This window comes from Candida jiufengensis, assembly GCF_024610255.1.
Source record: "Candida jiufengensis strain CBS 10846 chromosome Unknown scaffold7, whole genome shotgun sequence".
Lineage (NCBI taxonomy): Eukaryota > Fungi > Ascomycota > Pichiomycetes > Serinales > Debaryomycetaceae > Lodderomyces > Lodderomyces jiufengensis.
The window spans coordinates 1-24,964 of NW_026261556.1; the positions used below are offsets into that span (position 1 = coordinate 1).

Here is a 24,964-nt window from a genome sequence, read left to right on the forward strand (position 1 = left end):
ATATTGATCAACCAAATCGTATCGTAGGCAATGGACAAACTGTGCACCCGAATACACAGTTTATCATGTCCCTAACTCTAACCTTACAACACATCCATCCCTACCATCCATACCTACATCCATCCCTACCATCCATACCTACATCCCTCGTTTCGTTATACTAAAAGTCGTAATCTAATACAATATTAACTCTTACAACTCTAAATCCTTTACCTCCCAACGTACATATACAATACGCTAATACTTAATATTAAACTTTACGAAAATTTTCCGTAATTTCCAAAAAAAATTCCGTACTTCAAATACATTTCCGTACAAATATAAAAATTCCGTACTTCGAACCAAAATTCCGTACAAATATAAAATTTCCGCAATTTCCTAAAAAAATTCCGTACTTCAAAACTAACTCCGTCTCGGATATAAAAACCTCGCATTTTTAAAAATTTCGCTCGGATATAAAATTTTCGTATTTTCAAATTTTCCTCGGTGAAAAAGATCTCGTATTTTTAAACTTTTCGTACCTCAAAAAATAATCAAAACTCACTTACTCAATTATTTATTAATTTTCTTCTACTTATATAGATATTCAGTTTAATTAATTATCACTGTACATTTACTCCTATAATTACTGAACATATAACTTTTTTCAGAGTAACACCGTAAATATTTTAATGTGTATAAATTGATAATATTAATATTAGTACTCTTAAAACTTCTAAATTTTTAAAAAGTTTTAACACCAAATTTAAAAAAAATAAAATAAAGTTGAAAAACTATACTAATTTTTCGACATCCAAACAACTCAAACTGATTGGAAATAAGTCCAACATACTTCTGAACAATAAATTTTATTAAATATGTTGTTAGTTTGTACATTTTTATTAGTTTTTATTTGAAAAAAAAATATTGTAGAAATTTACTAATAAAAGTACTCGAATTTATTAATAAAAACACAGAATGTTGAACAACATTGTAAAATTTTGAATCAATTGATCACTTGGTTATCTAATTTATAAAATTTATCAAATTTGTTCTGTTTAATTTATTTTTTCTAATTACTATTTAATTTTTATTGACTTGAAATATTTGGACATGTAAAACACTCACTAAAAATGTAAGTGCGTAATTTTTTTGAGACATATAAAACACTCACCAAGTGCGTGAAATAAAATTTGAATTTTTTACACTACTAACAAAAAATAATTTTTCCCTTGAGAATTTTTTCTTTCTCTTGAGAATTTTCTCGCTAACAAATTTGTTAGTTTTTCTCTTGAGAATTGCGAAAATAATTTAGTATGTCACTTTTAGTTAGATTTTATTTAAATAAATTATTGATAGAAATGTACTCAGAAAAACACTCCAATTTATTAACAAATTCAAAGATTATTGAACTGTTTTTCATATCAATTGATCACTCAATAGTCTTATTCATAAACTTCATCAAATTCGATCTTTTTAATTTACTTTTTATAATTACTATTTCAATTTTATTGACTTTAAATTCTGTCTTATATTTCTTGACTTAAATTTTGTTACTAAATTTTTTCTGGTATAAATTTCACTTCATTAAATAATAAAGTATATGTTAGTGTGTGTTTTTTAAGTTCAAGGTTACCATATATGAATTACTTTAGTATTAAAGTAATAGATCTATAACTGTTTCAAATTCATTTATATACATTTCTCATATACTAAAACATTAGTATTAGTGAGCAATAATTGAAAAAAAATAAATTTCATAAATCCGAAAATCGTTTGATTTTTTTTTATTTTTTTTTTTATTTTTTTTTTTATTCTACTTTTATTTTATATTTAGTAATCAAACAATCATAATAGCAAATATTATATTTAATACCTTTATACAACTTCAATAATAGAGTTGACTTCATCATATCATTATAAATCATTCTTATTCAATTAGTATTCAATAGTACTTTTTAAAATTAAATGATTCCAAGGATTGAAGATTATGATATAAGTTTTAATAATGGTTTCTTACCAGATGAATTTCCTTTAACAAAATTACCTCAAGATTATTATAAACCATGGGAAATAATAGTTGAAAATTTACCATCATTAATATTAATAAAAGGTATTAGAAAATTAGTTGATAAATTACCATTATTAAGTATAGAACACCTAAACAATGAAAGAGAATATAGAAGAGCTTATCAAATTTTAGGATTTATTGGTCATGCATATATATGGGGTACTGATCAACCAATTGAAAAATTACCTATTCAAATTAGTGAACCTTGGATTAAAATATCTAATATTTTGGGTTTACCACCTATTGGAACTTATGCTTCATTATGTCTTTGGAACTATAAAGAAATCATACCAACTACAACTAAAAAATTTGATTTGGAGAATTTAACAACTATAAATACATTTACTGGATCAATAGATGAAAGTTGGTTTTATTTGGTTAGTGTTTATTTTGAAAAACAAGGTTCATTATCAATAAATACAGGATTATCAGCTTTAAGATGTGCAGAAAATGGAGATACCAAGAACTTAATTAAAAATTTACAAAAATTTGCAGAATCAATTGATCTTTTAGGTAGTTTATTAATGAGAATGGAAGAAATGTGTGATCCTCATATTTTTTATTTCCGTATACGACCCTATTTAGCTGGTTGGAAAAATATGTCAAGTATTGGTTTGGAAAAAGGAGTATATTATGGTGATGAAACTACTCCTAAAACTTATGCTGGTGGATCAAATGCACAATCTTCATTAATTCAATTTTTTGATATAATATTGGGTATAAAACATTCAGCAACTGGAGATTTATCACAAGATAATTCATTTATGAAAGAAATGAGAGAATATATGCCTGAAAAACATCGTCAATTTTTAAATGATTTAGATCCTTTTAGTTATACTATAGCAAATTATGTTAAAAAATCAAAAAATCAAGAATTAACATTATCTTTTGATGCATGTTTAGCAATGTTAAGATCTTTTAGAGATAAACATATACAAATTGTTACTAGATATATAATTTTACAAGCTAAAAAAATTAATAATATGGGATCAACAACAACTTTAAGATCTGGATTAGCAAGAAGGAAAAAAAATGGAGAAGAAAGAGGTACTGGTGGTACTTCATTATTACCATTTTTAAAACAATTAAGAGATGAAACTGGTAATTCATATGCTTCACAATGGGGTAAAAGAATTTTAAATAATGATTTTCAATGATTAACTAGAACAATAAAAAAAGACGCTTCATTGTTATATTATGTTTTTCAAAATTTAATTTACTTCTATGTACTATTTTATAAATTTAATTTACTTTCTACAATTTTTACTAAATCATCAATTTCAATAGTTTCTTCTTCATTATTATCTTGTCCCAACATTTTAATTTTTAATTTACCTTGTGGGAATTCTTCTTTACCTAATATAACAGCTAATTTAGCACCTGATTTTTCAGCACCTTCAAATTGTTTTCTTAAATTTCCCTTTTCTTTATATAAGAATTCACAATTTATACCATTTTTCCATAATTTATTTGAAATAGACATTCTTTCTTTTAAAAATCCATTACCAAATGCCATTACGTAAACATCAGTATGTTGAGAATTTATTTTTGTTAAATCTGTTTTTTGTTTTATTATAGAAAATAATCTTTCAACTCCAAATGATATCCCCACACATGGAATAGATTTATTATTTGAAAACATTCCAACTAAATTATCATATCTACCACCAGCTGCTATTGATCCAACACCAACATAAGCAGAAGCATCATCATCAGCTGCTAAATCTTTAGGTTTTTCTTTTAAATTTTTTGGTGGTGCTGAAGCTTCAGTAACTGCTTCATAAATTAATCCAGTATAATAATCTAAACCTCTTGCTAATGATAAATCGAATTTCAAATAGTTTTGAATTTCAAAAGCTTCAACATAATCTGCTAATACTTCCATTTCATGTAATCCTTGTTTTGCAGTTTCATTTTGTAAATCACTGTTTTTTAAAATTTCAATAACTTCACGTATTGATCCATTATGTTGAACAAATGTCCATATTTTATCTGCAATTTCTTCACTTTGTCCCTTTTCTAAAATTTCTTTCTTAACTACTTCCCATGGAGATTTATCTAATTTATCTATAGCTGATGAAACTTTACGAATATCTTCTTCCGGTACACCACATGCTTCAAATATACCATCTAAAATTTTTCTATGATTTAATTTAACTTTAAAATTTTCAATTTTTAAATCATTTAAACCTTGAATTAAAATATTTAAAATTTCAGAATCTGGAATCATTAAATCATAAGTTCCTGCAATATCAAAATCACATTGATAAAATTCTCTCATTCGACCTTTTGTCATTGCTGGTTGATCTCTTCTATAAACTTTTGCAATATGATATCTTTTAATATTACTTATATTATTACTTGCAACAAATCTTGCAAATGGTACTGTTAAATCGTACCTTAATGAAGTTAATTCACCACCTTGATCTTCTAAATTATATATTAATTTTGAATCTTCACCATATTTACCAGTTAAAATTTCTCTTAATTCAAATACTGGTGTATCAATTGTAACACCACCATGTTTTTTAAAATTGGTTGTTAATTTTTCAAAAATTGATTCTCTAATTATCATATCTTTATCAGCCCAATCTTTGGTCCCCTTGGGGGTTTTCAATAAGAAATCTGGTGTTTTAGTGGTTGTAGCTGCTTTCTTTGACATTGTTGTGATGAATCTTTTAATCATACAATGATTGTATGTATAATGGATAATAAATTTTTCAGATTCCTAAATTTTTTTGAGTCAAATCTTTTATTAAAACGAGAGACATCAATTTTATTTGTACTATATTTGAAGTGAAGACCAAATATGCAAATTACAGAAGAGTGCCTTCATGCAAGTGAAGCTGATCTAAATAAAAACTTTTATTTATATATCTTATATATATCAATTTATTTATTGTTGATTTTCATCAACTTTTTCTATTTTATAACCATGTTTTTCTTTACCTTGTCTTTTAACCCTATTCCATAAAAGATTAACATCATTAAAAATAAACCACCATAATACTCCACACCATGAATTAACTTTTGGTAATGGATCATAAAATTCTGAAGCTATACTACGTAATTTTGGTAATTTTGTCCATGCAATATATGGAAAATCATGATGTTCATTATGATAACCAACATTCCAAGTTAAATAATTTAATGAACCATAATAAGAATAAGTTTCTGGTGGAACTGGTATAACATTTGAACCATTTACTAGTTTTTGTTTTGGAGTATTATTTTCATTTAAAACATAATGTTCAGCAATAAAATGACCAGCACATGGATGTAAAGAACCTGCTAAAAATGAACTCATTATAAAATAAATAAAACTTTTCCAACCAAATAATTGAATCCACAAATTATCAAATATAACTTGAAAAACAATATTTAATAAATGAATATAAGTAAATTTAATTTGAGTTATAAACATTGGTCTTAAAGCATAAAAAAAAATTTGACAAGTTGCAAAAAATACTTTACCTAATAAATTTGATAAAAATATACCTTCATATTTTGTTGGTAAATCAGTATCTAAATATTCATCACCCATAAATTTATGATGTAATTGATGATAAGGTTGAAAAGAAGCTGAATATGGTATACCTATGGGAATATTAGTTAAAATTGCAAATAATTTATTATGAATTGGTTTTTTAAATAATAAATTATGACTTAATTCATGAATTGCTAAAAATATAGCTTGATTTGAAGTAGCTCCAATAATATAAGCTAACCAAAAAAATTTCCATGTAAAAGGTGAAGTATTTCTTAAATAATAAGCAACAAATAATTGTAATAAAACAACCATCAAAACATACCATTTAGTTTTTGGTTCATATCCAGTTAATTTTCTAACTTCAGGATATTTTTCTAATATTAATTTTCTTCTTTGTACATGAGGTTCAGTATCATTTGTCCAATAAAAATCATTTAATATATCTATTGAAGAATCAGCAGGTGGTGTAATAAATGTAAAAGTTTCATCTAATTTTCTATGTTTTATAGATGCGTCCATTATATTATTAAAACGAAAGTTGATATCATTGATTTGAGTTTTTTGCAACTAATTTAAAAAAGAAAATGAGTTGAAAAAAAATTGATTCATTTTTTATTTCTACTTGTATTTATTATTCTAGTAGAATTGTTTTGTGATTTAATTAATATTTAAAGAAAAAGGTGATTTTTTTAAAATAGAAAATTATTATTACAACCCTTTGTAATAATTGTAGATATGATATCATAATTAAAGAAGTATTAAATATCTTATTTAAATTGTTTCAACATGTAGAATTAAATTGCAAATTAATGTAAGTATTATTTTATCTACTCTTTTAAATAGAAGGAAGATCTTATCAATATATTAATATTTATTAACCGTCGGTGATAAGAATGCTACCAATTAATTTACAAGTTTCAAATATATATTAAACTTAGTAGATGGCAAATATAATCAATTCAATGGCAACCATTTTCCACTTCCTTTTTCTTTATATCAACTAATTCATAATGGAAGATTCACCAGCTAAGGTTCAAGTTTACGTATATGATTTATCAAAAGGATTAGCTAAATTATATAGTCCTATGTTATTAGGTTTTGAAATTGAAGCAATATATCATACATCAGTAGTTGTAAGAGGTCAAGAATACTATTTAGATCAAGGTATTAAAAAAATTCCAATTAAAAATCATCATTATAAATATGGACAACCAATTGAAATACTAGATATTGGAGAAACTTTTATTGATGATTCAATTATAGAAGAATTTATAACAGATTTAAATAATCATGAAGAATTAAAATATGATGCTAAAAATTATGATTTATTTAAAAATAATTGTAATCATTTTACAAATACTTTAATTGAATTTTTATGTGATGAAAAATTAAATGAAAAAATATTAAATTTACCTGAAATTGTATTAGCAAGTCCTGCTGGTTTAATGTTACAACAAATGATACAAAATAATGCGTAAATATAGTTTTAGATTTCTATTATACTAAATATATAACTAATTAATTTTATTCGGTTACAAACACCAATGAAACTCCTTCATCACCAGCTGTAATTAATTTTTTACCATTATCAACTATTGTAAAATCTAATATTCCCATATTATGACCTACACCAACAAATAATTCATCACCAGTTCTTGCATCCCATTTATATATTTTACCATTCATTGAAGAACCCACAAGTAAAGGAGTATCATCAATAAATTCTAATTTAGTTATAGCATCATCAACTTTTAAATTTTTTCTTAATCTCCATTGTTGAGTATCAAATAATAAGATATCTCCTGAAACTAATCCCACAGCTAACATATTAATATTTTTATTTTTACACCAACTTAATGCTTCTATTGATAATTCTGCAACATCTTCAACATTATCTAATGTTTTTATTGAAGATACTATTTTACCAGTATCATTATTTATTATAGATAATTGACCATCTCTACCTCCAATAGCTATTAAATTCTCATAATTACTTATAGTAACCCAAGGACTTTCAACTCCTTTAAAATCATCATGTGGTTGTAATTTATAATTTGTTGCACCAGTAAAACAATTCCAATTTATAACTGTTCCATCTTCAGATATACTTACTAAAGTTAAATCATTTTCATCTTTACTAGGTATGAATATTGCACCATTACATTCTAAAGTATGTGCAAATCCAGACATTATTTGTATTAACAGTTTATTTGATTCATCTATTTGATATACCCATATTGATCCATCATTTGCTCCAAATGCAAAAAAGGGTAATGTTGGATGTACAATTACAAATAATATTTCATCAACTTCATTTAATTCACCAAATAAATTCCATTTTTCTCCACTTTTATTTGATTTAAAAACTTGTATTAATCCTTCCATATCTGCCGTTATCAAAAATTTCCCATCATTTGTAAATCCTCCCGATATTATACTTTCCTTATGGTTTTCTATAGTTCCAACAAATTTTGGTGGTTGTGAATGAATTGTCCAAAGATATCCTAAATTATCACCACCACCAGTTAAAACCATTGGTAATTTTGGATGTGCAAAAATTGTGAATATACTATCTTCATGTTTATCAAAGTAAGTCCATGAATTATTTGACATATCTATCTCGAGAGTTTCATGATCTTCTTGTGGTTCTTCATTTATTTCCATATCTTCATCTTCTTCTTCATCTTCTTGTGGTGGTTCTTGATTATTTCCATCATCTTCATATACTTCTTCTCCAACTTCATTTATATCAATGAATTCATCTTGTTGTTCTGAGTTTTCCGGTTGTTCTTGATAATTTTGTTGTTGATCTTTTTCTTCAGACATTGTTTTGTTGATGGTTTAATTTAAGCAAATTATGAAACTAATATATTTTAAATTGAAACAAATTGATTACTAAGAGATGAGAATTATTTGCAGCTAAAATGCTACCAAATACTACACAATTAATTTCGAGTTACTAAATGTTTCAACTAATCATAAGAACATGGCAGGTCAGAGAAATTTAGGAACTTCGTCTTGCTAATTAAGTGTTTTTAATTGTTCAGTCTCTAAACTTAATTAGGATCCAAATTTTGATCCGTAATCTTGTTTTGCAGAATCTCCCTTGAAATCTCAAACTTATAACCTTGTAAATTATATTTATTTTGTTCTAACTATATAGTCCTCTCCAGATTTAGTTATATACCTTACCCAAGGATAAGATTGATATTGTAATTTAGGTTCATTAATTCTTAAATATCTAACTTGTATACCACTTGTTGTAAAATAAGGAATTGAAAAATTAACTTTTATTGGTTTTTTACTTAATATTGAATCAGTATCATTTACTGCTGGTAAACCTAATTCTGCAGTCATTGAAAACAGTTTTCCTCCAGGGAAAGTTTTTAATTTCCATATTAAACAAGATTTTTCAGGTATCCATTTTACTGAACCATATTCTGTTTCAAATTTGGGAGTATCTGCATCTTCTGGGATTGGTATTATTACTTCAACATTATTAGCTGTTGATTTTTTTTTAATTTGTGCTTTTACTGTACAATTAATTTCAATTCTTGAATGTTTATGAATTTTTGTTTTACAATTTACTAAAATTAATGGTTTCATTAAAAATTGAGCTGATGATAATCTATATGACATTAATGTAAATTCACCATCTGGTGGTATAAAAGTTATAATTTTTTCATTTTCAAATTTTGATAATCTTACACATTGATGGAATTTAATATCTTCCATTTCAACACTTTTACCATTTGAATCATCATTATTATCTCCATTACCTGTGAAAATTCCTTTATCATTAAGACCTAATCTTAAATCTGGCATACCACTTAAATGAGATTTTATTCTAATTTCACCCAAAATTTCACTATTTAATACTTGACCATTGGGTGTTATTAACATATTTATACTTTCAACAACATCTAAATATGCTTCATTCTTTTTATAACTTATTCCATCTTTTCTCCAACTTACTGCATTAGTAACAGCATTTGGTGGTGCAACTAAATGACTTGGAGTTTGTTTTATTAATGAATAATAATCTTGAGTAATATATTCTTTTAATATTTTTGTATCTGTTGTTTGTGGTATACCAAAATCCATCATTTCATCTAATAATTCATAAATTATAACAAAATTATCTCTTATACTTTCTTCTTCTAAAGATTTAAAATATTGAGTCATTACTTCAACTAATTTTGATAAAAATATTATTATTGTCATTATATTTTCATTTTTTCTTGTTAATGCACATATATATAAGTTATTATGATTTATAAAAATATAATTTATACCTTGATCATTTATAAATGGTTTATATTCTCCTTCATCATTTTCTAATTCTAATAATAATAATGGAAATTTTTCAATTGTTGTTGATGGTATATCTCCTTTATAATCTCTAGATAATAATGGTTTACCTTTTATATCTAGGAAATGTATCTGTGATGCCATATCAGGCTATTTATATGTGAATGATGATGGTGGTGATTGTGTAGTTGATAATTGGTTTCAATCTATTAAATTGATGGTTCTCTCAATTGATATTATGATTCAAGTTTTGGTCTGGAATTGAAGAAAAAGAAAAAAAGTTGATACGAAATCAAAACTGAAAAATAAAAATATAATATTAGGTGCTGCTACCAAATTTAATTGTGCCACTAACTTCTTGTGCCTCTGACCAAGTTACTTAAAATGAGACATTTCAGAGGTACAGACTGATCAATTAACATAAAGAGTCAAGTTATGCCACTAAATTACTAGTTCGGTTGAGTTGTCGCTGTTTTTTTCGTAAATTTTTCTCCGTTCATAATTTCTTATTCCATATTTTATATATTCATTAATCATTACTAATAAATTGACCTGTGCCCCGTTTTAGCTGAAGCAGCTAATGGGTATAAGTATTTAAATACGATGTTAATTAAGGCTCTTTGCAGTTAAACCAATCAATTTTTTAACTTAGTTTCATCTCGGGTTAATAGTTAACACAATCGAAAATTTGCAACAAAAATTGATGCAAAAAAAAAACATAAAAATTTAAAATTAAGCGAGTAAACTTTAGAGAACGCAATATTTTGATTTACCAAAAGATTACAAATATCTGAAACCTTTAAAGCTATTGCCAGTCAGATAAAATGTACATATCATGATTTTGAGTAGTTTGTATAAATTCATTTTATATATAGTCTATAAATTTATATACAATATATATTTGTTGTAACATTAATGCTACCAAATTCCCCACCAAAAATAAAACCCGTACCGCAACTTATTATATTTGTGTAACTGTACTATAAATTTATACGTGTTGTTTATTTATTATTCGAGATTCTCGTGTTCTCTTTGTTTATTATTGTATTATATTGATTGTATTAGTAGTTAGTAAATTTACGAAATGATCTAAAACAACCTATATTCTATAGAATGGCTTTGAACAGATTGTATTAAACTCTAATTATATATATTAACACTTTTTGTAGTCATATTCTCTGAAGAACATAAATATAAGAAGGTTTAATAATAGTTTATAATGATAAATAATAAATATAATAAATAATAATGTGTCAAAATATTAATTATACGAATCATATTATTTATTTTTCTTATCAAATAATTTTTCAGTTTAATTATTTGAATTTATAAATAATATTATGTAATGATAAGTAAGAAACTTTACAATTAAAACCCTTTTGGCTCGAATCTTATTTGAATGTACACTTTGAGTAAGATATAAATAATTGTTTATAATTAGTATATTTTATTGTTTAATTCTTTAGTTTTTAAACCATTTTAAATAACTTTAGAAAATAAAATGGTTTAATTTTAAACATTTAAATTTTTACACGTTATAAATTTTCTATTAAAATTTCAAGTTTCTCTTCATTTTGAATTCAAATATAAACATTTCAACTTCTTTTTCAATTTCATTTTTCATTTTCTATTACTTACAACCAACTACTTTTACATTCGTTTAATTATTCACTTCGTTGACAATGTTATTTAAATTATTAATTATATCAAAATTAATTTCATTAGTAATATCAATAGCACCAATAGAAGTTAAAGGTAATGCATTTTGGAATTCAGATACTGGTGAAAGATTTTATATAAGAGGTTTAGATTATCAAGCTTATGATTCTAATCAAATAATAGATGATCCTATAGCAGATACTGAAAGTTGTGAAAGAGATATTAAATATTTTAATGATTTAGGTATAAATACTGTTCGAATTTATTCTATTGATAATACAAAAAATCATACTGAATGTATGGATAGATTAGCTCAAGCTGGAATTTATGTTATATTAGATGTTAATACACCTCATGCTTCAATTACTAGATCTAATGCTAATTGTTCTTATAATTCTGATTATTTAAGAGAAGTTTTTGCTACAATTCAAGAATTTGCAATATATGATAATACTTTAGGATTTTTTGCAGGTAATGAAGTTATAAATGATGGTCCAAGTTTAGAAGCTGCACCTTATGTTAAAGCAGTAGTTAGAGATATGAAAACTTTTATTAAAAATAGATCTTTTAGAACTATTCCTGTGGGATATAGTGCAGCAAGTGTTGATGAATATAGATTAAGTTCTGCATTATATTTTAATTGTGGAGATGATGATTTAGCAAGAATTGATATGTTTGGTATTAATGATTATTCATGGTGTGGAGATGCAAGTATGACTACATCACAATATTCAAATCAAATGAAAGATTTTGCAAATTATACTATACCAGTATTTTTTTCAGAATTTGGTTGTAATACAAAAAGACCAAGACCTTTTAGTGAAATTGAAGCAATTTATTCTACTCAAATGTCATCAGTTTTTTCAGGTGGATTAGTTTATGAATATTTTGAAGAAGAAAATAATTATGGATTAGTTGAATTAAATAATGGTAATGTTACAACTAATGAAGATTTTGATAATTTAAAAAAAGAATTAAATAAAACTTCAAATCCAAGTGGTGATGGTGGTTATAATAAAAATGGAACTGCAAATAACTGTCCAGTATCAAGTAATTTATGGAATGTTACAACTGATATACCAGATACTCCAGCTGGTGCATTAGCTATGTTAAAAGGTTTAGAAGAAGTTAAAGATAATCATGGTTTTAATGCTTATACTCAAGATTGTGATGGTCATGATGAAACTGATGAAAGTGATCAATTTTCAAGTACTATTGGAGCTTCAAGTCGTGCTCCTGTTGCTACTTCTTCAAGTTCAAGTTCAAGTTCTTCTTCAACTCAAACTTCAACTGGTTCAACATCAAGACAAAACGATGGGGTTAATATGAATGTTAACTATATTATTAGTTTACTAGGTTTAATTGCAGGATTTTTTGCTTTTTAAAAAAAAGTGATGATAATTTTTTTAGTTCAAATTTTTACGTTAAAAGAAATTAGTTAGTTCTTATATATTCATTTTTTTAGAAATTCTATACTTTTTGTTTAATTCCATACATCATTTCTTCTTTATTAATTAAATGACCAATTGAATCAACTTCTTCTAATAATTTATCAACATCAAAACACCAATCATTTAATAATCCATTAATTTTATTATCACTTGTTCTTGGATCTGATCCTTCAATTCTTTTAGTTTTATCAAATTTTACAATTCCCTTTGGACGATTTATTTTTGCAACTATCTTACCATTATTAACTAATTCACTAACGTATTTTTCTGATTCATCTGTTGATAATTGTAAAAGATAAGCTAACCTATCTAATTTTATAAATTGATAAAATTTATTTATGACTCTTAAATTATGTTCTATAATTCTTTTTTGTAAATTTTCATAATTTTTTGAATCTTTGAAAATTTTTGAAGTAGTAAATTCTTGTTTATAAATAGATTCAATATTTGACCAATGTATTAATTCATCAGTTGTGAAAATTTCAAGTAATTTAAAAATTTTAGAATCAACTGTTTTAATAATATTTGGATTTTTTTGTATTTTATTTATTAAATCATTTTGATGAGGATCATAAGTTGATAATATTATATAATAAATAATTGAAATTAAATAATTTTCATATTCTTTTGATTCTTGAACTAATGGAATTTCAATTAAAAGTAATAAATTTTTAACAATAGATAAATAATCATAATCAAATATATTAATATCAATTAAAAATTTTAAATATGTCTTTTTAAATTCATCAGCTTTTTCGAAATTTTTCAATGATTTTAATAAGATTTTTCTACTTAATATTTTAGCTTGATTATAGTCCCCTTTTTGTAAAGTTAATTGAATTTGTTCCAATATATATTCAATTTTATCACTGAAAGGCATTAATGAATAAGTTTCAACTTGTAAATCACATAAAATCTCAACTGCTTTATCTAAATCATTTTTCTTATTTAAATATATTTCAGCCAATTGTTTCGACACAATAGCTCTTTCAACTTCAACAAATATCTTTTTATCAGTCACTACTCTTATAGTTTCAATTAATTTCATTTTAGTTTCTAATTGAGTAGGATCTGATTCATTTAAATTTTTCAATTCTTTAATTACTTCTTGAATGAAATATTGTATTGAAGATTTTAATTGTCCATGTTTTTTGGATAATGTTATAATTAAATCATTTAAATAATCCCAATCCTTATTTTGTGCTAATGTTGATACTATTTTCTCCAAAATTCTTTTGGAACTTGTTAAATCTGATGATTGACGAGTTTGTTTTTCTAATACTAAATATTTATCTAATTTTTGCTTGTAATCTGGGATTTTTTCAATTAATGGGAATTGTTCATCTAATGTTGCTGAAAAATCTTTTTCGGCTTTGATTGGATCCTCTCTTGACATGTTGATGTTGTGTGATTTGAACTTACTTATTGGTGGCAATATAAATTATTTGTAAGTACTTGAAAATTGAATATTGGTGAGAATCAGCGCAAAAAATTTGGTAGCGTCAGATTTGAGTTGTGAATTTGCAACACATTTTGAATCTGTAATGACAAATGATTCAATTTCTTTGATAATTTGTTTCGTTAATAACAATTCGTTATTGTAGAGATAAAGTAACAAAGCAGTAGAGACAACAAAAAAAAGTGCTTACTTGGTCACGGCGATGTCTGTCTCGAAGAAGAAGTAAAAATCAAAAATCTACCAACTACCCCACATTTAATTCGACAATTTATTCCTCAGATCTTTAAAGCTTTAGAAATAGAGGGCTTGTCTCATACAGCTCAATTTAATAGATCTTAACACCTGTAAACAACTGTAAATTTTTAAATTAGAGTGTTTCAGATTTGACATTAACCATGCTACCAAATTTTTTACCAAAACCTGTGGAAGGCATGTATTCATTGATCATTATAAATAGTTCTATAAAATAACCCATTTATTATACCATCTAACTTGTATTTACCAGAAACTCCATTAAACTATCCGTTACTTTTTTCAAATTCTTTTTTCAATAATTCATTTTCAACAATTAAACTTTGTTTACTACTTAAACTTACCATTTTCAATAATTCATCATTTTCCTTTTGTAATTGATTCATTTTATTTAATAATTTATGACTTAATTCTTCAATATCAACTGAAAAGGGGTTTGGGTTGTTTACTAAATGATTAGATACCAAAATAATTTCAATTCTTTGATTTAATTCATCAACTTCTTCACATTTTTCTTGTAATGTTTTTGATAAATCTTGAAATAATTGGAAATGATTTGTGGGGATTTTATAAGATGAAATTAATGATTCATCTTTCATTTCATAATATGATTTATTGTTTTTATTTTTTATCATTATATTAATTTGTTCAGTTAAATTTTTAATAATTTGATTTTTTAAAATTAATTCATTTCTTAATTTTGTAATTTCTTCTTTTTGTGAATCTATCTCATTACCAAATCTTGAATTTGATGTTGGTGTTTGAGGATATTTATTTGAATATTGATTTGGGATATAACTTGGTGCATTTAATAATGCATTTTTCATATATTTATTAGTTGTTGATTGAGTTGAATCTAAATCACCAAAAAAACTATTATCATAAGAATCTTTTGAACTTAATGGTTGAAATTTTTGTTGTTGTTGCCAATTTTGATTTTGATTTGAGTAGTTTGTTTGATTCCATATTCTATTCTTGGATGTAAAATCTTGTTGTTGTGATTGTTGTTGTTGATATGAAAGCGGTAAATAATCATTATTAAAATAACTTGTATTACTAGAATCAATTGTGTTGCCACCAGTAGTTGGTGTCTGATCTTGTTGTAAAGAGGAAGTATCAGAATTAAAATTCAATTGATTGATGGACTTTTGAGTTAAAGTTAGTAGGTTGCGGACTACATTTTTGTATAAAAGTATTTACATACATTTAATAAGTTTGAATCATTCATTGTTGTTGTAATAAAAAGAACATGTTACAGATAACAATTATTTTTTTCAAAATGTGTTGCAAGTAATAATTCTTAAATATTTGTTTCAGATTAAATATAATAAATTGTGACACTACATATAATAATGTGACATTTGCAGTTTACGACACTAAATAGACGCGTCTATATTTTTACAACCAAATTTAGTATTTACTTTTAGAGATCAATCTACTTTAAATAATCAAATTTATTACAACAACCAATAAAAATGGCACCAGCACCAATAACAGACAGTGATGATTCACAAACACATTCATCAAGACCAAGTGAATATGACATGGAATTTTATTATCAACGTTTATTACCTTTTAAATATATTTTTCAATGGTTAAGTCATTCCCTTAAACCAACAAAAGATTTTACAATGAGAGAATTTGCTTATGAATATAGATCAGGTGCTTATCAACGTTATAACTCGTATAATAGTGTTGAAGATTTTAAAAAATCTGTTATAAAAGCTAACCCTACACGTTTTGAAATTGGTGCTGTTTATAAAGTATCACCTAAAGAACGACAAAATTTACCAAAACAAGCTTTAAAACCATTAAGTAAAGAGTTGGTGTTTGATATTGATTTAACTGATTATGATGAAATTAGAACTTGTTGTCAGGGAACTGATATATGTTGTAAATGTTGGAAATTTATACAAGTTGGTTCTAAAATAATTGAAGATTGTTTAAGACAAGATTTTGGATTTAAACATATGATATGGGTATTTTCAGGTAGAAGAGGTGCACATTGTTGGATAAGTGATAAAAGAGCAAGGGAATTAGATGAAGTTAGTAGAAGATCAATAGTTGAATATCTAGATGTATTAGGTGCAAAACATGTTAAAACCCAAAAAGGATTACATGTAAAAAGACCATTTCATCCTCATATAGAAAGAAGTTTTGAAGTAATGAGAAATTCGTTCATTGATATAATTTTAGAAGATCAAGATCCATGGTATACCGATGCAGAAACTAGTGAAGATTCTAAAAATTGGAAACAAATAAATGATTTATTAAATTTTATACCCAATAAAGAATTACAAATCGAACTAAAGAAGAAATGGCAATCTGAAAAGAAAATATCAAGATCAAAAGATAAATGGGAAGATATAAATAATTTAGCATCTAAAATATTTAAAACAAATCTGCAAGTTACACCATTATTAGAAGCAAAAAAGGATATTATAATATATTATTTATATCCAAGATTAGATATTGAAGTATCTCGTCAAGTTATTCATTTATTAAAATCTCCATTTTGTATACATCCAGGTACTGGGAATGTTTGTGTACCTTTTAATCCATTAAAGAATATATCAGGTAATTCACAAGATGATAATTATGGATTTAATCCAACTACTTCACCAAATTTAAAAAAATTACAAGATGAATTAGAAACTTGGGAAAATAATAATACGGGAAGTAATAATGATATACCAACTTGGGACAAAACAAGTTTAAAACCATATATTGATTATTTTAAACAGTTTGTTGCGGACTTACTTAAATCAGAGGATAAAGAGAAAAGAGAGTTAGAAAATCCTTATGAATTTTAATAGATTCTAATAAATAAACTTTTTTTTTTTGCGGAAAATCTATATCTATGTATTTTAGTCTATGTAACTGGACATCCAATTTCTGAACCTTTCTCTTCCACCAAAGCTGCTTCCTCTAATGAACCTGAATTATTTTTAACAATAATAGTTTCTGTTGATATACCTTTTGGAATTTCAATTTCACCATCTTCTGGAAATAATTGTGGATCAGGTCCATGATGCCATTCTATATATTCTAATTCTTCATTATATCTAATATAACCAGAAGTTAAATAAATATCACCATACTCAAGAAATGGATAATGCCATTTTGGTATAAATATTATAGTTGGATGATCTATATTATCAAAATCTATTGTTAATTGTAATGAATATTTAACTGATTTTATATCAAATTCTGATGCTATTAAAGTACCCTTTGTTGCAATCATATATGGTCTTATTACTGCACTTGCAGCTCTTACACCATCTGGAGATGGATAACATTTTCTATATTGACGATGGTAAACATTTGAAGGTGTAGTTGAAATAATTGATGATTGTGATGAAGTGTCATCTGTTTCATATTCAGTATCTTTATCAAAGGAAGAGTCTGATGTAGTTGAAATAGTACTATTTTTAGAAGATGAAAACCCCATTTTAGTAGCAGCTGATAATTTTCTTTTTGTCTTGGTACTAACAATTGAACTTTTTCTTCTTGGTGGTGGATTTGTTGGATTTTGTGGTTCAACATCATCATCATCAGCAAATGATAAATTTCTATCATCCATTGACCAAAACGAAAAATCTTCATTATTCCAATGATCACCCCATTTATGAGTATTTGAGCTATTATAACACCAATAAGTATGCGACATATTTGCACCTTCTAAAGCATTGCTAATAGCATCTAATGCAGCAGTTTGTGAAATATATTTCCCATTTCTATAAGATCTCTTGTCATCCATATCAAATGGCATACCTGTTTCTGACATTAATACTGGCACGGGACCTAAATATTTTTCACATTCATTTCTCATTTCAATGAATTGTTTTCTTATACAATTTCTTATAGCTCTTTCACCAAATACAATACCTAATACTGGATTTAAATAACAACCTCTCATTATTCCCAAGGTATCAACATTGTATTTACTATTCCAACTTTTAAACATAAGGGATAAACCATCGTAATAATGAGGACAATATATGGTTTTATTATCTATGATTTTTCTTTCATCATTCTTTAAGTCAGGTGGTTGTTCCAAAACTGGTACCAGTAGCATTACCCAAGCATTTGGAGCATGTTTTCTTATTATATTTTTAAAATTTACATATTCATCAACAAAATGATAGTTTACAAATGTATGAACATCAATTTTAGTAAAGTTGTCAGGGTAATTATGAATAGGTAATGCTTTACTAAAAAATTCTGGTTGTAACAATAAACATTTAGAACTAATTTCTAATCTTTGTGCTTGAGTCATATCTTCTGCTGATATATCATTAACTGGCCAATCCCATATACCTTGTAATGCAAATAAACATTTCCCAAATTCCCAATCTTCATTTCTATTAAATCCATAATGTTTATCTATAATTTTTCCTTCATCAGGAGTTAACCATGCTTTTTTCCCCTTTGGATCTATAATTTTTGTACCATATTTTCTTGGTCCAGTAAGTGTAATTCTATATTCATCTACTTCACATGTAAACCCCATACCCATTTTCATAGATTGGAATGCTGTTGGAGTTGTCCCTACTCGTAGTTGTTGTTCATTTGGTATATAATTTAAATTTGGATACCCAATTAACCCACAATTAGGTTCATTCATTGATTCAAATCCTAAAATTGTACCATTTTCAATTAATTCAGGTACTCCTTTTAATATTTCCACCCAAATAAATTCAATAGCACCAAGTAATTTATTTTGTAAATAATCTTGAATATTTTCACCATCAATTTTAAATTTTGGGAAATAATTTTTACCAGCGAAAAAAGCAGTAAACATAACTAAAGCAGCTAATCTTTTATAATTTGAAGTCCATAACATTTTATGATAAATATCAGTAGAATCATGAAATCTTGGTTCATTATGTAGAATGGCAGCTTCAGTTATTGCAAAATTTTTAGGATTTAATCCAGCTGCATAAAAAGTCCACATTGGAGCTCCACTACCACCAGAATATCTTGACCATACATCTTGATGAATATCTAAAAATACATATAATCCACCAACTTCTCCAATAATTTTTAATATTTCAACTGTATAATTTGCAAAATCTTGATCATATTTACCAGGACCTTCATGTTCAATAGCTTCCCATGTTAAAACATATCTTACAGTATTATAACCCCAACTTTTAATTCTTTGAAAATGCAGTTTTGCTTCATCTAAAGGAAATGGTCTACCAACAAAAGAAACTTCATCACCATTGAAAAAAAAATTATTTGAATCAGTACAATCACCATTATATGATGTAGTATCTGGTATAACAGGTAATTTCAGTTGAGAATCCATATTAATACCTTTTAAAACAATTTTACGATCAGTTCTTGGATCATAAAAATCACCTAAATTATTTGATTCTAATGGAGTACATTCTAATATTGAATTTGTATAATTATTAGTATCAGGTATTGATTGAGTTGGTGGATAACTTCTTTTTAAACATTTAATACCACTTATTGAAATATTTGATGAAGTTGAATATAATCTTAATCTATCATGTATTGCATCATGTGCGTATCTAGCTGATCTCATAACAATCGTAAATTCATAAGTAAATGAAAAAAACAAACTAAATTAATAACAAGTGTATATCTATAAAACTGAAAATTAAATTCTAATATATTTAGTTGTAAAAATGAATGTATATTTGTAATTTTGATGATAATTATTATATTAAATTTAAGTAATTGATGATACAAAAATTATTTTACTATTTTGCTAAATTATTTTTTCTCTTTTGCAGTAGAAATAATTAAAAATTATAAGCTAATACATAATTTTATAAAACGTATAAATTAATTAATAGAAGTGTTTTAACTCAACATTTGAGTATAGAGTAAAATTACAATACTTCTGAAAATATGATTTTGATTATGATTAATATTAGAATAATTTAAAACTTTCTTTGAATAAATAATCGTACGTATCAATAAATTACATCATTGATTATCTTTTGACATATTTCTTCTATTATTTTATATTTACGTAAAAACTGGAGAAAAAAATATAGCCGACTATCTGCTACCATATACAGACAAAATTTTGAGACTATTGATATACATTATTGAAAGGCTGATACAAAAAAACCATAAACTAGTGACATGTGGTATATTATTATTCTTTTATCGAAGTTCTTCCATATATATGAGCTTACTTCTTTTGGAATGGATGTTTTGGTTTTTTAATCCTATTGTGTGAAAATAATGGTACAATTTTATCTTTCTTTTTAACTTGAGTTGAATCACCTAATTTAAAATATTTTGGTGCAAATTCATAAAGCCATTTTGGATCAATTATAGTAACACATTGCATATATTCTTTTGAAGTTAATAAAATAGTATGATATAATAAATATTCTGGATTTTTACCAAATAAACTTGATGATGGATGTAAATAAACTGTTTCATTTTTTGATAATGTTTTATAACCTTCACCTAAATGTATTGCAGTATTTTTGAAAAATCCACAACATAATGTTTTTCTAATTGAATCTAAATTTGATCCACAACTTTTTATAGGATAATTAAATTTTTGCATTATACTTCTTAATTGTTTTCTAACTTCTAATGCTCTTCTCATACTTCTTTCTTGTATAAAATTATCTTGACACCAATTTTTATTATAATTATTATTAAACCATCTTTGATATACATTTAATAAAGTTAAATGATCACCCATTATTGAATTAAATCTTGATTTTTTTTGATCAGCTAAATTTTGTTTATCTTTTGGTCTATAAAATATTGTTTGTACTGATAACATTGCAATTATACTTAAAATTTCTTCTGTACATTCAAATTCAACTGATTTAATTAAAGTTTTAGCTAATGCTGGTTCCATGGGGAATTCTGCCATATTTCTACCTAATGTTGTAATTTCTCCTTCATCATTTAATGCTTCTAACATATAAAGATCTTCTAATGATGACATTAAAGTTCTTGTTGAAGGTGGATCCATAAATTCAAAATTTATTAAATCATTTATACCCATTGCTTTTAACATTAAAATTGTATGTGATAAATTTTGTCTTTGAATTTCTGGTATTGTATTTGGTAACATTTCTTTTTCATAACTTTCTTCAGTATATAATCTATAACATTTACCTGGTCCTGTTCTACCTGCTCTACCACTTCTTTGATTTGCTTGTGCTTTACTTATTGGACAAATTTTTAAAGAATCCATACCAACTTTTGGATCATAAGCATTTAATTTAACATATCCAGGATCAATAACATAATAAATACCATCTATTGTAATTGAAGTTTCTGCTATATTAGTTGCTAAAATGACTTTTCTTGAACCCGTGGGTGTGGGCTCAAATATTTTAGTTTGCATTTCTGAAGGTAAAGCTGAATATACAGGTAAAATAATTAATTCAGATGTATCACCCAAAAGTTTCACTCTTTCTGCTAAAACTTCACAACTAGTATCAATTTCATCTTGACCTGTTAAAAATACTAAAATATCACCCGGTGCTTCTGAAATATGAATTTGCATTACTGAATCTAAAGCTGCTGCTAAATAATCCATTTCTGGTTCCCTTGTATATAAAACTTCAACAGGGAAAGTTCTTCCTGGTATATTGACAATTGGACAATTATTAAAATATTTTGAAAATTTATTAGAATCTAAAGTAGCAGATGTAACTATAACTTTTAAATTTGGATTGGCTAAGGCAGCTTTTTTCAATAAAGCAAATAATACATCTGTTGCAATGGTTCTTTCATGAGCTTCATCCAACATTATAATTGCATATTTCTTCATTTTAGGATCAGTTAATGCTTCTTTTTCCAACATACCATCAGTCATATATTTAATCTTAGTTTTAAAGGATGTATTATCATCAAATCTAACGTTATAACCAACTTCTTCACCCAAGGTACAACCTACTTCTTCTGAAACTCTTTTCGCAACAGATGTAGCTGCAACTCTTCTTGGTTGAGTACATCCAATTATCTTTGATTCTCCATCTATTATGTTTAACTTTTCTTCATATAAATATTGAACTATTTGAGTTGTTTTACCAGAACCGGTTTCACCAACAATTACTAGAAATTGATTATTTTTTATTTGCTCTATAAGGTCATTTCTCATATTAAAAACAGGTAATGATTTTCTTTGTTCGTCAATTGACATTGTAGTTGGTTTACCAAATGATACTTTTTTAGATTTTTTCCATTCAGCAATTTTAGTTTCTGTTGCTTCTTCAAATAATGGATCTTCAATCTTATTAAGTTTCAGTTTCTGCTCTTTAATTTTATCTTCTCTAAATTTTTTAGCTAATTCTGAACCATTTGATATAGCTTTTGTCATAGCACCGTCCATACTTAATATCGTATTCATACTCATACCTTCTTTACTTGTTGGTTGTTTCAAAAAATTTGGCCTCGAATTATTTAGTTCAATTTCTGTATCAATTTCTGGTTCATGATGAATAGGTTTGTTATTATCTCCATCATTATCAAACTCATTCAAATCTGGATAGTCTTCCATACTTGCAGCACCAGATGCTATTAATTGTCTTGCTTCCCATCTTTCAGGGGAAGTCATCTTCCTTTTATTTTTCGTTGTTTTATGAATGCCTCTTCCTCGATCTAATTCACCAGTAGTTTGATTGATACCTCTCATTGATAATGAAACTTTCCCATTAGGTTTTTCATCAATTATTTTGACAAATACTTTTTCATTTGGTTTCAATATAGATGAAGTTTCAGTTCTTGACCCATCGTATGATATTTGTGAAATATGACATAATCCAGAAGTATTATTGAATTCAATAAATGCTCCATAAGGTGGTGTTGAAATTACAAAACCTTCATATACATCTTCATCCAAACGTCTTTTTTTACTAGCAGATGATTTAAATGAGTCAAAATATTCTCGGATAAATGATTGTTCAAAGTCTTCCCCACCATTCTGTTTTACCAGATCCTTAAAATTGAACAATGATTGACCGCCAGATTTTTGGAATAAATCTTTTAAATAATTATTAATTAATTGAATATTTTCATTATCTAGTAAACCTAAATGCTTCTTAATTATATAATATTGTTTGTTTTCATCATTTGACATTGATTCATTTGGTTGTAATAATAATGAATCTGAGATGTTTACAATAATTTTTGTGTCAAGTCATTTTGACTTATTTCGAGACATTCAATATTAAATTTATTCTTTTTTGCAACCAAAAAATTATCATATCAAAATAATTTGCAACTAATTTTTACTAAATATAGATCGATTTCCTGATAATTTTAAAAAAAATATTTTTGATTACATTCTTTTTTACTTCAATTTTATATACAAACTACAACAACATTTATTCAATTTAATATAATATATCAACGATTTTATTCGACTTGTCAAATGAAATGCTAATATAGATAATTATTTTAACTAATTCAAATTTACAGATTATGAAATAAATTACTAACTGCCACTTTTTAGTCCAAGTGCTTACTGATTTCAATATTTCATGAACATAAATGATGCTAGCTAATAGGATTGGAGCAGAGATAAAATAAAATAGTTTTGACTGCTGCAAGTTTCAGACCAATGAGATTTACCACACTGTAAAACCCAACTGTCCTAACTTTTGTTAGATTTCATTTTGGTGAATTGCAGGTATCCGCTATTTGCTAATTATCAAATTGGTTAATTTGGTGTTCTACGTGTAGAGGCACCTTAATTTGATTCATCATGTATACTACTAACATCAATATTCTAGTGATCATCAAATTAAGCAGATAAAGTATGGATAAAAGTAGAAGAATATTTGATGTACAACTTTGAACATAATAGTGGGTACAGGATGGATTTCATTATATTTATTACTAACTGTAAAAATTATAGGCATCAAATTAATCATGCGTTGCTAGATTAATATTTGGGATTTATTTAAAATTGATCAAACACAACTTAAGCATTGGACTTTGTGGTTTGATGAGTTTGATTGATTTTGGAGCTTCATGTGGTCTTGATGAAATAAAAAGATCTTATTTATTCAATCCTACTTGCTAGCATTTAATAGTGTTCATAATTGATAATCAATAAAAAGGAATTAAGTTAGAATTTTGGTTTTATATAATAGTTGGTTAAATAAATAGTTAAATAGTTCGTTAATTAAATAGTTAAATAGCTTGTAAAATTGGTATAATTTAAAATTGTTTGGAAGATTAAAGAGCTTACAAAGTAGAAACATGCTTTTGAACTAAAAAACGAGAGTCATAGGATTACTAGACTAACTATACCGAATATAAATTTATAA

General features: G+C 25.7%; 11 protein-coding genes across 11 annotated transcripts; 4 read left to right on the forward strand and 7 right to left on the reverse strand. All coding sequences in view use genetic code 12, as the record gives it.

Annotated features, from left to right (window-relative positions):
* Positions 1–1,947: 1,947 nt before the first annotated feature.
* Positions 1,948–3,207, forward strand: KGF54_000630 (dioxygenase; the record flags this gene model as incomplete). The annotated part of the gene is made up of 1 exon (XM_051766564.1): positions 1,948–3,207. The coding sequence occupies one exon, from the start codon at positions 1,948–1,950 to the stop codon at positions 3,205–3,207; it is 1,260 nt and encodes a 419-aa protein (XP_051621844.1).
* Positions 3,208–3,284: 77 nt separating this feature from the next.
* Positions 3,285–4,736, reverse strand: HTS1 (histidine--tRNA ligase; the record flags this gene model as incomplete). The annotated part of the gene is made up of 1 exon (XM_051766565.1): positions 3,285–4,736. One exon carries the CDS (start codon positions 4,734–4,736, stop codon positions 3,285–3,287), a length of 1,452 nt encoding a protein of 483 aa, XP_051621845.1.
* A 210-nt stretch (positions 4,737–4,946) lies between these two features.
* On the reverse strand, positions 4,947–6,059 carry DES1 (Des1p; the record flags this gene model as incomplete). Its single annotated transcript, XM_051766566.1, has 1 exon — positions 4,947–6,059. One exon carries the CDS (start codon positions 6,057–6,059, stop codon positions 4,947–4,949), a length of 1,113 nt encoding a protein of 370 aa, XP_051621846.1.
* A 491-nt stretch (positions 6,060–6,550) lies between these two features.
* KGF54_000633 (uncharacterized protein) lies at positions 6,551–7,018 on the forward strand (the record flags this gene model as incomplete). The annotated part of the gene is made up of 1 exon (XM_051766567.1): positions 6,551–7,018. One exon carries the CDS (start codon positions 6,551–6,553, stop codon positions 7,016–7,018), a length of 468 nt encoding a protein of 155 aa, XP_051621847.1.
* A 46-nt stretch (positions 7,019–7,064) lies between these two features.
* Positions 7,065–8,366, reverse strand: KGF54_000634 (uncharacterized protein; the record flags this gene model as incomplete). Its single annotated transcript, XM_051766568.1, has 1 exon — positions 7,065–8,366. One exon carries the CDS (start codon positions 8,364–8,366, stop codon positions 7,065–7,067), a length of 1,302 nt encoding a protein of 433 aa, XP_051621848.1.
* A 315-nt stretch (positions 8,367–8,681) lies between these two features.
* On the reverse strand, positions 8,682–9,995 carry APM1 (Apm1p; the record flags this gene model as incomplete). Its single annotated transcript, XM_051766569.1, has 1 exon — positions 8,682–9,995. The coding sequence occupies one exon, from the start codon at positions 9,993–9,995 to the stop codon at positions 8,682–8,684; it is 1,314 nt and encodes a 437-aa protein (XP_051621849.1).
* A 1,538-nt stretch (positions 9,996–11,533) lies between these two features.
* On the forward strand, positions 11,534–12,895 carry PGA4 (1,3-beta-glucanosyltransferase; the record flags this gene model as incomplete). Its single annotated transcript, XM_051766570.1, has 1 exon — positions 11,534–12,895. One exon carries the CDS (start codon positions 11,534–11,536, stop codon positions 12,893–12,895), a length of 1,362 nt encoding a protein of 453 aa, XP_051621850.1.
* Positions 12,896–12,980: 85 nt separating this feature from the next.
* RPN5 (proteasome regulatory particle lid subunit) lies at positions 12,981–14,357 on the reverse strand (the record flags this gene model as incomplete). Its single annotated transcript, XM_051766571.1, has 1 exon — positions 12,981–14,357. The coding sequence occupies one exon, from the start codon at positions 14,355–14,357 to the stop codon at positions 12,981–12,983; it is 1,377 nt and encodes a 458-aa protein (XP_051621851.1).
* Positions 14,358–14,938: 581 nt separating this feature from the next.
* MUM2 (Mum2p) lies at positions 14,939–15,900 on the reverse strand (the record flags this gene model as incomplete). Its single annotated transcript, XM_051766572.1, has 2 exons — positions 14,939–15,817; positions 15,877–15,900. 2 exons carry the CDS (start codon positions 15,898–15,900, stop codon positions 14,939–14,941), a joined length of 903 nt encoding a protein of 300 aa, XP_051621852.1.
* A 247-nt stretch (positions 15,901–16,147) lies between these two features.
* On the forward strand, positions 16,148–17,485 carry KGF54_000639 (DNA primase subunit; the record flags this gene model as incomplete). Its single annotated transcript, XM_051766573.1, has 1 exon — positions 16,148–17,485. The coding sequence occupies one exon, from the start codon at positions 16,148–16,150 to the stop codon at positions 17,483–17,485; it is 1,338 nt and encodes a 445-aa protein (XP_051621853.1).
* Positions 17,486–17,544: 59 nt separating this feature from the next.
* KGF54_000640 (PRP22) lies at positions 17,545–23,769 on the reverse strand (the record flags this gene model as incomplete). The annotated part of the gene is made up of 2 exons (XM_051766575.1): positions 17,545–20,224; positions 20,852–23,769. The coding sequence occupies 2 exons, from the start codon at positions 23,767–23,769 to the stop codon at positions 17,545–17,547; spliced, it is 5,598 nt and encodes a 1,865-aa protein (XP_051621854.1).
* Between the last annotated feature and the right edge of the window lie 1,195 nt (positions 23,770–24,964).